The 14,961-nt window shown below is 39.5% G+C and overlaps 1 protein-coding gene across 3 annotated transcripts in view; it reads left to right on the plus strand.

The window, feature by feature from the left end:
* srgap1a (SLIT-ROBO Rho GTPase activating protein 1a) overlaps positions 1-9,153 on the plus strand; it is a 164,848-nt gene extending 155,695 nt beyond the window's left edge. Inside the window, exons 21-22 of one of the 3 annotated variants that reach the window (XM_041795040.1) lie at positions 1,396-1,848; positions 5,669-5,786. In XM_041795040.1, the coding sequence (XP_041650974.1) occupies positions 1,396-1,848; positions 5,669-5,675 (460 nt within the window). In that variant the 3' untranslated portion in view covers positions 5,676-5,786. Of the gene's footprint in view, positions 1-1,395; positions 1,860-5,668 lie in introns of all 3 variants that reach the window. The other 2 variants (XM_041795039.1, XM_041795041.1) reach the window with 2 other exon arrangements.
* Positions 9,154-14,961: the final 5,808 nt, after the last annotated feature.

Raw genomic sequence — 14,961 nt, forward strand, 5'->3', positions numbered from 1 at the left:
TGTCAAACTCAACCACAGCAGGGGCCGGATTCTGGATTTAGGTCTAACCTGAGGGCCTAACAGGGTCAACATTTAACCATAACTGTCAACCTCATTTTCACCAGTAATAAAATATAAAAAAACAGGACTGATTTTAAATCAAAAAGTAAAAATAATGAGTCGAAAGGCTTGAATCCAAAAAAAATCCGACTTATTAGTTCAAAAGATCAGAACATGATATTAAAGATAGAAAAATAATGTTTTTAAAGAGCAAATATATGAGGAGAAAGTTGAAATCATAAGTTTGAAACGTCAAAATGTAAGATCAAATTTGAAAGCACGAGTTTAAAAGGTCAAAATATGAACTTTGAGTCTGCTAGTTCAAAATATGGCGTTAAAACGTCAAAATTCAGGAGTTGGAAATGTCAAAATATGAGCTAGAATTCAAAATGATGATTTAAAAAGTTAAAAATATGACTTAAATTTAAAATTGGGAGTTTAAAAGGTTAAAATATGAGATAAAAAGTGAAAAATATAAATTTAAAATGTCAAGATATGACCAAAAAAAGTAAAATAATGAGTTTTAAAGTCAACGTATGACTTAAAATTTTAAACTGTGAGTCTGATAAGCCAAAATATGGGATTAAAAAGTCAAAATTAAGAGTTGAAAATGTCAAAATATGAGTTACAATTCAAAATGATGACTTAAAAAGTTACAAATAAGACTTAAATTTAAAATTGGGAGTTTAGAAGGTCAAATATGAAATAAAAAGTAAAAATTTGAAATTTGAAATGTAAAAATATGAGGAAAAAAATGTAAAATCATGAGTTGAATAGGCAAAATATGACTTCAATTAATTATAAGTTTGCCTCGCTCCTCGCCAGTTCCACCCACTGTCCAAAAGTTGCCAACAAAGGTCAGTCAGCATAAAAATAGAAGAGTGGTAAACCTTCATAGGCCATTTCTAAGGCTTTGAGACTCCAACTAACCTCACTGAGAGCCATTACCCACAAGTGGGGAAAACTCTGAATAGTGGTTAACCTTCCCAGGAGCGGCTGGCCTGCCAGGATGACTCTAATAGCACATGGACGACTCATCCAGGACGTCCCAAAAGAACCCAGGACAACATCTAAAGACTTGCAGGCCTCACTGACTCAGTTAAGGTCAGAGTTCATGATTCAACAATAAGAAAGAGACTGGGCAACAATGGCATCATGGGAGAGTTCCAAAGCCAAAACCACTGCTGGGCAAAAAGAACACAAAGCTAATCTAATCAGCCAATTGCTTTGCAGCAACCAATGTATTAGGCATATAGATATGGTCATGACAAGTCCAACCTACCCAACTCAAGTAATAATTTCATCATCAGTTATCATTGTTAATAAATATTTTCCTTTTCCTCTCTTCTATCCCAGCAGGCACAAGAAAAGATCAGACCCACCGTCCCGGCGGCCCCCAGCCCGTCCCAGCGACATCCACTGCATGGTGCATCCTTCTCAGCACGCCCATGGAGGACACGGAGGAACCCCGGAGATGGGCTCTCCTGTTCTCGGCCACTTCAGTCCACGGGACATGCTGCGGAGTCGCAACCACATGCCCATGGACAGCCCAGAACGTCGGCGCCGCACCGGGCACGGCAGCCTGACCAACATCAGCCGCCATGAGTCCTTAAAGAAGATGGAGAGCCCGCCAATCCGCCGCTCCACCTCCTCGGGCCAGTACACAGACTTCACCGACACACATCATCACCACCACCACCACCACCACGGCGGCAAGCCCCTGGACCCGGAGACCATCGCACAGGTCAGCGCGGGAAGAGCGGCGACCCGACCGCAGCTCCCTCCACCATCAAAGCCCTGCCCCGCCCTGTAAACACATAGTCAGTCCCTGTTCTGCTTCCTCTGGCTGCAACTGTGTCCGTGTGCTAAAAACACGCAAAGACGAGCTTCACAGTCAGACAGGCTGCAGGGAGCTTAGCTGCAGACGCCTCCTGAGCTGTAACGCTAATGTGGGCATGATTAACCCTCAGACCCTCCTTTAAAAAGACCACACTCTCCCTCTTAAAGCCCTTTTAGGACACCGGATATATTTAAAAGTATTAAAAACTGGAATTTCAGCTGAAATTTCGTGGGGATGCTGAGAACTGAATTGTGGAAGCATGGCTGAAAATAGCCAAAAGCACAAAAATAGCTAAAAATAGCGTAAAAGTAGCTGAAAATGGCATTCAATAGCTCAAAAAAGGATAAAAATAGCTGAAGGTCGACTATAAAAAAAGCCGAAAATAGCATAAAAATAGCTGAAAATAGCATAAAAATAGCTGAAAATAGCATAAAAATAGCTTATTTTGGGCCTAAAAGTAGCTGAAATTGCATTTGATGGCTGAAAAAACATAGAAATAGCTGAAAAATAGCATGAAAATAGCAATATTTTAAAAATTATAAAAGTTAGAAATGAGAAAGGTCATAGAAGTTGAATGACGAAGAAACTGATTTTTTTTTTTTTTTCAAACGGTGTCAATACAGCAAGGTATGAAGGAGGTGTGGAAGAAGAATAATAAACAAAATGGCCGACGCGAATATCAATAGTGTGGATGCTCAGCATCCCCAGTAATAAATGAAAAAACTTTTTTAATTTTTGGTCCTCAACTGCAGTCCTCGTCGTTTATAGCAGATCTGAATTATTTTTTTTTTTTGTTTGTTTTTTTTTTAAGATTTATTTTTGGCCTTTTTGCCTTTATTGGATAGGACAGTGGATAGAGTCGGAAACAGGGAAGAGAGTGGAGAGACATGTAGGAAATAGTGCCACGGGCCAGATTCAAACCTGGGTCGCCTGCGTACATGGCGCCCACCTTAACCACTCGACTACCAGCGCACCATTTTTCATAATTTTAACCCTATAAATGCCAGTTTATTTACAAAATGCCACATTTTCCGACACAACAAACTGAATTATTTTCTATTTGAAAAATGCAAAGCAGATTTTTTTTGTGCAGGGATTATCAGTCTGGGATATGTCAATGATTAGCAGTAACACTGATTTTGACATACTGTTAAGTTTTGTGTGATAAAAAAATTCAAAAAAAAAAATCTCACTCTCCCTCTTAAAGCCCTTTTAGGACATTGGATCTACTTAGAAATATTAAACATGAAAGAAAAAACTTTTCTAAATTTTTGGTCCTTAACTCCAGTCCTCATTATTTATAACAAATGTAAATTCATTTTACATCATTTAAATTTGTCACCAGACTCTGACATCCATAGAAAACACCCAAAGTAGTTTTAGTTGAAATAATGAACTCCACTGGCCTGCAGTCACTGATATATCCTATCAGTTCAAACAAGGTCATCATCTCCCACAATGCCTCTCTGCAAACACTGAAAAATGGTGAAATTTGGCGGCATTTTTTTGGTGTGCAAATATTTTTACCTCTAAATGACTAAATTACGGAGGAAATAACAGGATTTCTTATTTCTGTTTTGCAGTGGCAGTAGAATGAATATAAGTGGTTTTAATGGTAGTCAATGAGGCCTAAAGGGCTTTAGGAGGGAGAGGGTGAGTTTTTTGTCTGCACAGTGGAAAATTCTGTCAACACAGTGTGGATGATGAAATTTCAAAAATGCATTAAAAATTTAACATCTTTGTCAAATATCATGTTAGCATGATAACTGCCAAAGTAAGAGCAAAAAATACAATCAAAAAGCCCTAAAAGGGCTCTAGGAGGGCCTGAGGGTTAAAGACAGAAACATGAAAATATTCCACATAACTGCTAAAAGTCCATGTTTATCCAGGCATTAGTCTGACAGGAACGTGTTGGCTCTAATTTGGCTTGTTTGGACTCTAAAGTCGTGAGTCGTGTTTGTGTGGCGGCTCTCTTACAGAGCAGAGATCGCTGAGAGCACTTTAAAGCGTGCTGGGCTGTCTGTCTGCCTGCTGGGAGCATGCTCAGATGAACATATCTTGTCATCTCTGAATCTCCTTCTCCATCCAGAGGCATTAGCATGCAGAGGGAGAGAAGTAACACTCTGCTGAGTCGCTGCATGTTTAATGCATGCTGGGTGTTTTCTTAAAAAGCTGTCACTTGGATCCTCTTTTAACATGGCTTTTCATGTTTCCTACCAAATGTCTACTAGCTCCTCTCTCCTCCCACCTCTCTCTGCTGCCTCTTCTGTCTTTTTCTTTATTTCTCCATCACATCCCATCCTTGAGCCTGACTTATACTCCTGTCAGAGATTGGTCCGCTGGTTACTGACAGTCTCCGAACAACGTCTGCAGGCATACTGCATTTACTCTGTTGCAGGCAGCCAGTCATATCTACAGGCATGATTCCAAAAAAGTTGGGGCACTGTGTAAAATGTAAAATAACCAGAAGCCAATGATTGTCAAATCATAAACCCATGTTTGATTCACAATAGAACAGATGTTAAACTGAGACATTTTACCATTTCATGAACAATATTAGCTCATTTTGAATTTGATGGCAGCAACACATTTCAAAAAAGTTGGGACAGGTAAATGTTTACCATTGTGTAGCATCCTCTCTTCTTCTAACAACAGTCTGTTAACGTCTGAAAATGAGGAGAGCGGCTGATGGGAGAGGAATTTTGTCCAGGATTCACCAGTCCTTGGTCTTCTTTCCTGCAGATGCTTCTACTGTGAAGCCATGCTGTTGTGATGGATGTGGTATGTGGTTTAGCATTGTCTGACGGAGACGTTGTCTGGATGGGAGCAGATGTTGCTCTAAAAGCTCTCTCTACTTTCAGCATTGATAGTTCCTTTCCAGATGTTAGAGCTGCCGAAGCCATAGGCACTAATGCAACCCCATACCATCAGAGATGCAGACTTTAGAGCTGAGCCAGGAGAAAGAGCTGGATGCTCCCTCTCCTCTTTAGTCCACAGGACACGGCGTCTGTGGTTTCCTCTGACCACAGAACAGTTTTCCATGTTTCCTCATTCCATGTTAAATGAGCTTGGGTCCAGAGAAGACGGAAATAGTAAAATGTTTCAGATTCAGCATTAGATATGTTCTACTGTAAATCAAGTATGGGGTTTATGAGATCTGACATCACTTAATTCTGTTTTTACATTTTACACAGCACCCCAACTTTTTTGGAATTGGGGTTGTGGATATAAGGCTGAGTAGTTGTAATAGTTAAGAGATGGATGGGTTCAAAGCAGAAGGGTTCACACCATCAACCCAGGCGAACCTAAGACACATGGGGGCTCCGGTGCTTCTAGAACAGGGATGTAAAACTTAACCACAGCAGGTAGGGGCCCAGTTCTGAATTTGGGTCCAACCTGAGGGTCGAAAAAGGCCAACATTTAACCATAAACTGTCAATCTCATTTTCACCAGCAATGAATTATGGGGGGGGTTAGATTGGTGGCAACGACTGCCACCGGTGTAGAGATTAGTTCAGATGGAGCGTTGAGATTTTCTTCCCTTCCCAAACACTTTGAAGTGGCATGGCTAGTTACGTTAGGCCCAGAACTGACATAAATAGCAGAGATTTGGCCGACTATTGCAGAGACACAAAGGAAACCAGCATACAGATATGTAGTGCACCACTACAGTGTGGATTCAATCAGAAGTATAAACCAGGCTGCCTTCCTCTCATCTTTCTCTTCATTTTTATCCTCCCCCTCCTCTCCTCCTCTCACTCTCTCTCTCTCTCTCTCTCTCCTCCTCCAGGACATAGAAGAAACCATGAACACTGCTCTGAATGAGCTGCGTGAACTGGAGCGGCAGAGTTCGGCCAAGCACGCCCCAGACGTGGTGCTGGACACCCTGGAGCAGCGGCAGACGTCCGGCAGCAGCGGCGGGGGTCCCACGCCCGCCAGCTCCAGCGAGTCCCTCAGCCACATCCACGGCGTCATGCTGAGGTCCGCCGCCAACGCCGAGCCGCCCATCCGCCGCAGCACCAGCTCCTCCAGCGATACCATGAGCACCTTCAAGCCTGCTGTGGCGCCTCGCATGGGGGTGCAGCTCAAGCCCCCCGCTTTGAGGCCCAAGCCCATGGTGCTGCCCAAGTCCGGCCCGGCCTCGCAGCCCCATCCCACATCTCCTCAGGACCCTCTGGACAAATCCTGCACCATGTGACCTCTGGGACAGGAACCAGAGAAAAACTGTCCAGCGACTTCCAGGAGAGCTTCCATTTTTATTTTTAAAGACAAGAGACGAAAATCATCTGGCGGCGTGTAAAATACGTGGACAGGAACATCTGTTAGAAGCTGAGAACATAAAGAGACTGATGCAGGAGTCTTCTGTCTCAATAACGCACAGCTTTGTGTAAATATGCCTAGGTTGATATTATCTGACTTTTTTAAAATAACCCAAACAACAAATCACAAAGGCTTCCTTAAAGGTGTTAGAAAGTGTATATTAGTTAGTTTAGTTTAAAGATTTTAATGAAACGTTGAACACAACCGGCTGCATGAGGATCAACGGGACCGACCACAGCGGCATCCTCACACCAAGAAAATCACATATTTAGGGTTTTATTTTTGCTTTTTGAGGGTGTTGTGAACAAGTTTAAAGGCCTTATTGACTTTGAAATGTAACCGATTAAAAATGTAGAACTCAATTATAAAGGTGCTGTGATTACTCTAACAGAAAAGGTTTGACGTTTGGACTGCAGAGTTTTCAACTAACGGTACCTTGTTCATTCATAGCTTTCAGTCACGTGACGGGCGAGGGGGCCTGGAGGGCAAGAAGAGTTTAGGAAAGTGGTGTGCATTGTTAACAGGCGTATTAATGCACCATCTCTACAAAACAACGCATGTTTACATCACGTGACAACAGCATAAAAACAGAACTTTTACAGATGGAGCACATGAGCTCAGGTATCTGTTAGTCCTGGCCCTCCATGCTTAGGGGCGCATTCACACCAGAGCTGTTTGGTCTGCTTTAAACGAAATCTGGTCTGTTTTGGTCAGAAAAGACCAGCAGAAGGGGATGGATTTCCGGTTTCGTGTTCTTCTACACCCTCTTTTCTCCTTGGTCACCTTTTGTTTGTGACGACAGCGCCCCTAGCAGGCAGAGGTTGTAGGTGTTCAGACGGTTTGGTCTGCTTGGCCAAGAGCAGTATGAATGCAAACCAAACCAAAGGAAAGTGCAACAATGCTGCAATTCCAAAATGGACCGAGTTCCCCGTACTATTAGGTATGAAAACGACCTAAACCTCCTTCCTGATGGCAGAAGTCTGCATCCAGAGGGGGCTGAGGGTGTCCCAGGATGGCCTTTATCATCCTGAAAAAACAGACCATTTAAGTCAAAGCCAACTATTTATTTGCATCAACATTTCCCAGCCTGTTTCTGTCCACCATGCTGGGATTACCAAGCAGACAGGTCACCACAGAAGAAGGGCTCAAAACAGGCTCAGAAAAGATGACTAAATACCTTTAAAAGAGATTTATCAGTGTTAAATCCTTCCAGCTTCCTCCAGAGGAACAGCATCTGATTGGGCTTTAGTGTTGGTGTCAGCTTATCAAGAATGGTGCCGAGGTTTTTATACTGGTTTGGCATTTCCAGTGAGTTGAGACCAGCACTGCTCAGCTCGCCCTACCTCCACGGCCTCCTTATCAAAGCTACGTCTTGTTTTGAATCGAAGACTCTGTTCGATAAAATGTCACCTCATATGGCGTATTTACTAAAAAGAAAATCAATGATTTGTTTTCATTCATAAATTTCTCATAACGAGGGAGGAATGTGAACCTGCAAAGCCGATAGATTTACAAAACTCCATCTCTGTCATCAGGTAAATCTATCTTGAAAAGCTTCGATCTACAGCGTTTGTGCCAAACCGAACACAGCTCGGACCAATCAGAGTCATATGAGGAGAGCGAGGCTGTGGCTACAGGCGAGGATTAGATCAGCTATAGCTAACTGGACCACATTACTGTATTTAATAAAAATACTGATGGAAGGTCAGGCACTGGCAGAGGAGAACTGTAGGAAGCAGAGCAGCAATTTATAGTCACCAGTTAACCTAGAGAGCATGTTTTTGGTGGTGGGAGGAAGCCGGAGTACCTGAAGAGAACCCACGCATGCACGGGGAGAACATGCAAACTCCACACAGGAAGGCCCTGACCAGGAAGCAAACCTGGACCTTCTTGCTGTGAGGCTACAGCGCTAACCCCTGCGCCGCGTGCAGTCGACTTCAAAATACAACGCACAGACTCCTACATCAACATGAAGCTTCATCATGTGGAACAAACAAAAGGTGACTGGTCGGTCACTATGGCATCACTGATAAAGAAAAGTTAACCTTTGAGGTGGAAAAACCACAAACTTTTGACAGAAATCCACACATTCTTTATAGAAAACATTAACCCTTTAACTTCCAAAAGCACTCACCCATGGTGGAAGTGATAAAACCGTAGAATCATATTAAAATAAAGAGCCAATCAACCCCAGACAGGCAAACTAATAGGGGTGGGAGAAAAAATCAGTACAGCATAGTCCCGCGTTATTTTGTCTGGTGATATATCGTATCGTCTCGTCCACCATGTATCGATTTTTTTTTCAAACTAATTGCTAATTTTAACAAGTCTATGATAATGGAAAAATAAAATCAATTGTTTGTCCAGTGAGGTCGGCAGAGGTGACGGTCATAGAGCAGGAGAAAGTTAGTAACAAACATGGCGGCACCAGAGGAAGGACGTTAGGAATGAAAGCAGGGCACCAAGGTTCTTATAGTTAACTAAAACTAACTAAATAACTAAAACTAAAATTCAGAAATCATTTTAGTTAACTGACACTAAATCAAAACTAAGCTTTACCGAAAAAATGAAAACTAACTAAAACTGTATAGTGCGCTTACAAAACTAACTAAAATGAAAATAAAAAGAGACAAAACATCCTTAGTTTTAGTATTTGACACATCCATACTGACTCCCCTGAGTCTGAGGGGAGTAAAATGGCCTGTTTCGATTGGTCAAGACTTCACAAAGTGGTAGTTTTATGTCTGGAGTTGTATTCAAACATCATCATTAAATAAATAAAAAGAAAAGTAAAGAGTAGCCTGTCAGAATATGTTTTTAAAAATGTATGATATTCCCTCAGCCCCGACATTTATCCTAACACTAAAACTAATAGAAACAAAACCTAAAACAAAGCATTTTTGGAAAATAAACACTTAACTAAACAAACAAACTAGCAGTCAAAACTGACTACAACTAAACTGAAATCGAAATAAAAATAGAAACTATTGAAAAACATAAAACTATTATAACCTTGTAGGGCATAAATGAGATGGACATGAGGTTAGCAAGAAGTGCTACATGAAAATAAAATACTGCAGAAATACGACCAACATGAGGACAAGACTAATGCTAAATCAGCTGAACAGTTGAAAAAACTGTATAGATCGCAATATATGCAATACTCACTGCATTGCAAAATGTTTAAAATCGCAATAAAATGGAATCGTGACCCAAGTATCGTGATAATATCTTATCGTGGGGCCACTAGTGATTCCCACCCCTACAAATTTAACATGCTATTCCCACATGGACTCGTTCTCCTCTGGTCTCAAGTCTTGAGCTCGGTCAGGCCTCCAGACATGCTTCCTTTGAGTCGGAGTGAAGTGCTGTGCACCCGGACTACAGCGCTGACGGAGTATGTGGGTTTTAGGGGTCAGTTAGAGGCAGTCGTAGTAACACAATGTGATGTCAGTATTAGGGAGTCTATTAGAAGTCTGGTTTTTGGCTTCTTAAAGGAACAGCAGAGCATCTAACAGCATTCATTCCTCCTCATTCAGATTCTGTAGTATAACTCTGACCTCAGTCAGTTTGGAATAAAAATGCTTCACACCTGTAGGTGTCAGCTGACAGCAGGCCTTTCTAGCCCAGTATGTGCAGGGGTTCAGTGACGTCACGTGAAAGCTATGAATACTTCATAACAGTACTGATATTTTCACTTTGCTTGTAAACTGCAGCTTTTGTTTTATTTTGGCGAAGCCTCTCCTGCTTTAGTGTCTCAGAATTGTACAAAGATCACCTCTGTGCTGGACTGGAAAAACTTCCATTTTGCCTGGAGAAATGCGACCGTTGGATGAAACCACTACTTCACTACGAACGCTGTGTCACCACGTCAGGGTGCCTGATTACGTCTGCCTTGCATCTGTGGATCCTGTTGAGAGCAGTGTGAATGATTCTAGTGACAAATCATCTCAGACTTTTTACAGCACATATGCTATTGTATGAAGCTTCTTTATGCCTCTCTCTCGGCTTTATTAACCCAAAGACGTGACTGTGTGAGTCAAAGCGTGGATGTTCACCTCTCCATAGTCCCTCCATGTTGACTGATGTGTGTGCAGCGCTGTAGGAGTGCTGCAGGTAGCCATGGACCTGATGACTGTTAGTGTAAAAGCTTTGTTTCCTCTTGCTGTGTCAGCTTCTTCATGTCTGAGTCAAAACAGCCGCTTGCTTCATGTCCTGATAGTCTGTATTAATATCTGTCTTTAGTTTTAATATACGTGCTGCAAAGCCTCAAAGCTACACCAGTATATTTGTCTAATTTACTTTTTATAAGCCATGTTTACTCAGCAACTGCAGATTTCTTATTTCTAGAGACGAAGCACTAAAAGTAAGACCTGAAATCCTCATAATAAGAACAAAAGATCTGCAAATGTGGCAAGAAAGTGATGCTTAAGTGAGTCAGGACTCCACATCCAGGACCAGAGTGGGGACGAGTGTTTTATTCTAGATCAGTGGTGTCAAACTCAATCACAGCAGGTGCTAAAATCTGAATTTAGGTCTAACCTGAGGGCCGAACAGAGTAAACATTTAACTGTAAACTGTAAACCTTAATTTCACAGCTAATAAAATAAGGGGAGAAAAACTGATGATAAAAGATTTTGAGATTGTTTTAAAAAAGTCAAAATAATACATTAAAAGGCTCAAATTCTGAGAAAGACGTCAAAATATTATTTCAAAAGGTCAGAACACAAAATCCAAAGTCAAAATAATGTTTCTAAAAAGAGATATATACAAGATAGAAAGAAAAAAACATGAGTTTAAAAGTCAGAATATGAGATAAAATCCAAAACCATGTGCTTGGATCCAAGACTGTGAATCTAAAAGGTCAAAATATGAGATAAAAAAACAAGATTTTGAATTTAAAAGGTTACACATTTGACTTAAAATTTAAGATTATGAATCTAAAAGGTCCAAATATGAGATAAAAAAACAAGATTTTGAATTTAAAAGGCTACACATTTGACTTAAAATTTAAGATTATGAATCTAAAAGGTCAAAATATGAGATAAAAAAACAAGATTTTGAATTTAAAAGGTTACACATTTGACTTAAAATTTAAGATTATGAATCTAAAAGGTCAAAATATGAGATAAAAAAACAAGATTTGAATTTAAAAGGTTACACATTTGACTTAAAATTTAAGATTATGAATCTAAAAGGTCAAAATATGAGATAAAAAAACAAGATTTGAATTTAAAAGGTTACACATATGACTTAAAATTTAAGATTATGAATCTAAAAGGTCAAAATATGAGATAAAAAAACAAGATTTGAATTTAAAAGGTTACACATATGACTTAAAATTTAAGATTATGAATCTAAAAGGTCAAAATATGAGATAAAATTTTTAATCATGAGTTTGAAAAGTCAAATTATGGGATTGAATTTGAAATAATGATCTTGAAATTTCAAAATATGACTTGAAATTTAAAATTACAATCTAAAAGTTCATAATATGAGTTAAAAAGTTAAAATCCTAAGTTTAAATCATAATTTTAAGAATCAGATTGAAAATATAAAATTAAAACACAAATTCATTCCTCTCCCTCATTCCTTTTTTCTATCTTATTATTTTTACTCTGTAGTTTTTCTCATTTTTATGACTTAAAGGCGTTTCCTTTTTATCATCCATGACTGTGACTGCAGCTCTACTGCCACCTAGTGGCTGGTTTAGTCTTCTTTTGTATTTTATTATGGTGGGGATTATCTTTTATGTGTACCGCAGTCATAAATGTCACATTAAAAACTGTAGCAAAGAAACTCTGAAAGCTTATGTTGACCCTAAAACGTCTTCTCTGACTGTCCCGTGGATCGTGACCCGGTCTTTGACCACATCATGGTTTTACAAGTCCAGTCTGAAAGCAGCACACATTAGTTATCAACATCTCATGACAGGAAACTTATTAAAAGAATCCTTGACAGTTATGTATCGTTATTACAGAACATTCAGGCCTTATTTTGCTTTTTTTGACATCTTAAAATAAGATCTTTATCTGCCTGCTGCAGTGTGGCTCATAAAAGCTGTAACTAAATACTGATTATGACAAATTAGACAAATACACTTGGTTGGATGTTATTTTTTGCAGTGCAGCTTAGACAAAAAAACATGTTTTTGTTCCCTGACTGACGGTTTCCTGCAGAAAATGATGCGTCTGTCTAGAGATATTCTCCTGAGATCAGCTATGAACAGCCGGAGCTCTCCAACCAGGGTTTCCCTAGGATCAGGATTTTTCATTTCCTTTTGACAGCTCAAATAGAACAGCATCAATGACTGTGACAAAATCCCGTCAACAAAGCAGACATTCAGTGCCACCAGTGTTGGGATTTTAGTTGTTTAATTTCTAACACCGTCCTGATTGCAAAGAAACATTGGCAAACTTTAAGCAGCCTTTTCCTGCTTTCTGTTTGCAAGAGACATGAATTTAAAGGGGAAATTTTGTGCAAAATACACATTTTCAGGCTTTTCTAACAAAAATTTGTGCCCCTGGCCTGTACCAGAAAAACCCATTCCCTCAGAAAATTCATGTAAAGTTAAGCGGAGGTATCCATATCTTATATTTAATGTGAAAAATAACCACTCTTATCAGAGAAGCAAGTACATTTTATCATTCATTTTTATTTTTTATTATTATTTTATTTTTCTTAAAAATGTAAATCCCTTTTGGTTAAAAACAAATAAAATTGGCTAGAATCAGTTAATAATGGCAAAAAGGTGAAAATGATGGTGAAATTGGATGTTAAAAGTAACAGAAATTGGTTAGAAGTGGCAAAAAAAAAGCAAAAAGTAGAAAAATGGGCTAGAGTGGCAAAAATGGGCATAGACAGTGGTAAAGGGGAGTTAAAAAGTGGCTGCAATGACTTTAAATTGGCAAAAATGGGTGGAACATTGGGTGAAAAGGGATGAAAAATTGATATAAACTGGCAAAAAGGGTTAACTGAGACAGAAATAGAAATTGGTTAAACTGGCAAAAATGAGGATATCAAATAGTGAAATTTTGTTGAAATCTGCAAAAATGGGCATAAAATGTGTTAAAAAAAAAAGCAGTTATTACATGCAACATTAGGTGTAAAGTGGCAAAAACAGGCAGAGAAAAAGTGGTGGATAGAGTCTGAAATGGACAAAAACGGGTATGAAGTGGCAATGTTGAGAGGCCCTGCAGCAGACAACAGCTGCTGGTTTCTTTTCTGTCCTGCAGCTTTGGCTGAAGATCTGCAGATTTCTAAACATTCTGGCATTTTTTTTTTATTAAAACAGTAAAAACTGAATTGATCAATATATCACAAAAGAACTGAAAATGATTCAAGTACAGCAAAAACAGAACCACTTTGTATGCTTGAAAGATTTCCAGTGTTTAAGTGCAGCATGGACAGCCCTCTAAACTTTAGAGACATAAATATAACGTTTCCATCTTTATAAGACTCAAACGTCTTAAAAACATCGTTAGGAATTTTGCAGCTTTGTCTGAAAATGTCTCATCCTTTTTAAAGTTTTAGTATCTGTCAGAACTAATTATTTATCACTAAAACAACTACGATCATAACTACAGAAACATACTCTACTAAATATTAGCAGGTGGAAAAATTTCAGTTTTTGCACCAATATATTGCCAATGTTTTAGTGCAATTTTGACAGTAGAGCCTTTCACTGCTCTCTTACGCTCCTGTCTCATAAATGAAGGGTTTTAAATCTTCATTGTTTTTCAGTACTATCAGTAACTACAGCATCAGAGACACTAGTGTTCTAAACATGCACAAAAAATGTCAAAACAAAAAATGTCATGGTAACTTTTTTTTTCCTTTTTTTTTCTTATTTTTGAAACCAAACCTTGCCGGTAAAATCCTGCATACTGTTTAAGTTGAAAAAAGACTTTAGTATAGAAATGTTGCCAATGTTTTAAAGCAGTATCAACAATATCTTCTGACAATGTGAGGATTCTGGGCTAAAATCTAAAGCTCCTCCTTATTGTTAAACCTAGAATATAACTGCAGGATTTGTTGAAAGCAAACAGCCTCTTCTGTGGTTTACACGCCCTCTGACTGGACGGCTGCCCTGTAGAATAATCCAGACCACTGGTTTTGGACTTTCCTGTCATTTTTGTTGGGTAGAGGTGACTCAGGAGAAGCGCTGTAGAATAACCATGCAGCCGTCAGTGTGAGCCTGGTGTATAAAGAAAAGTGTGTTATCTGTCGCTATGCCAACCTCCTCATCAGTAGGACTCAGCTGCGCCCCCTGTAGGCTCAACTCTGTGGTGTGAAACTCGTGAAAGTGCCTTTGATAATGTTTTAGAGGATCAAGACTTTCTGTGCTCCTGATTTTCATGTCTGTGTTCTAGAAAGCGCAGTAATGACGCCATTTAACTCACCGTTCTGAGAGAATTAACTGTTGTGACTCTGCACTTTGATGTATAAAACTGTAAATAAGGCATGTACCATCAGAACATGTAGAGGCTTTATCCCTCTGAGGAGGATGTCTTTCTAATAAAGGAGATAGTTTGTAGAGTCTGACATGGATTCTGTTTCTTCCTCTTAAACTCAGCATGGTATTCCTCCTCCGGAGGCCGTTTCATAAAGCTGATTTAGTTTAAACCTGAGTCTGTTAACTCTGAAATGAGAGGAACTTTTAGATGTCTGTTTCAGGGTGGAAAACTCAAACCCAAGAATGAGAGGGGAGCCGAGCCTTGTTGTAAAAGGAAGAACCTTCAGCTCTGTGTCCGTTACCATGGT

The sequence above is a fragment of the Cheilinus undulatus genome, linkage group 9 (assembly GCF_018320785.1).
Source record: "Cheilinus undulatus linkage group 9, ASM1832078v1, whole genome shotgun sequence".
In the NCBI taxonomy this organism is placed as follows: domain Eukaryota; kingdom Metazoa; phylum Chordata; class Actinopteri; order Labriformes; family Labridae; genus Cheilinus; species Cheilinus undulatus.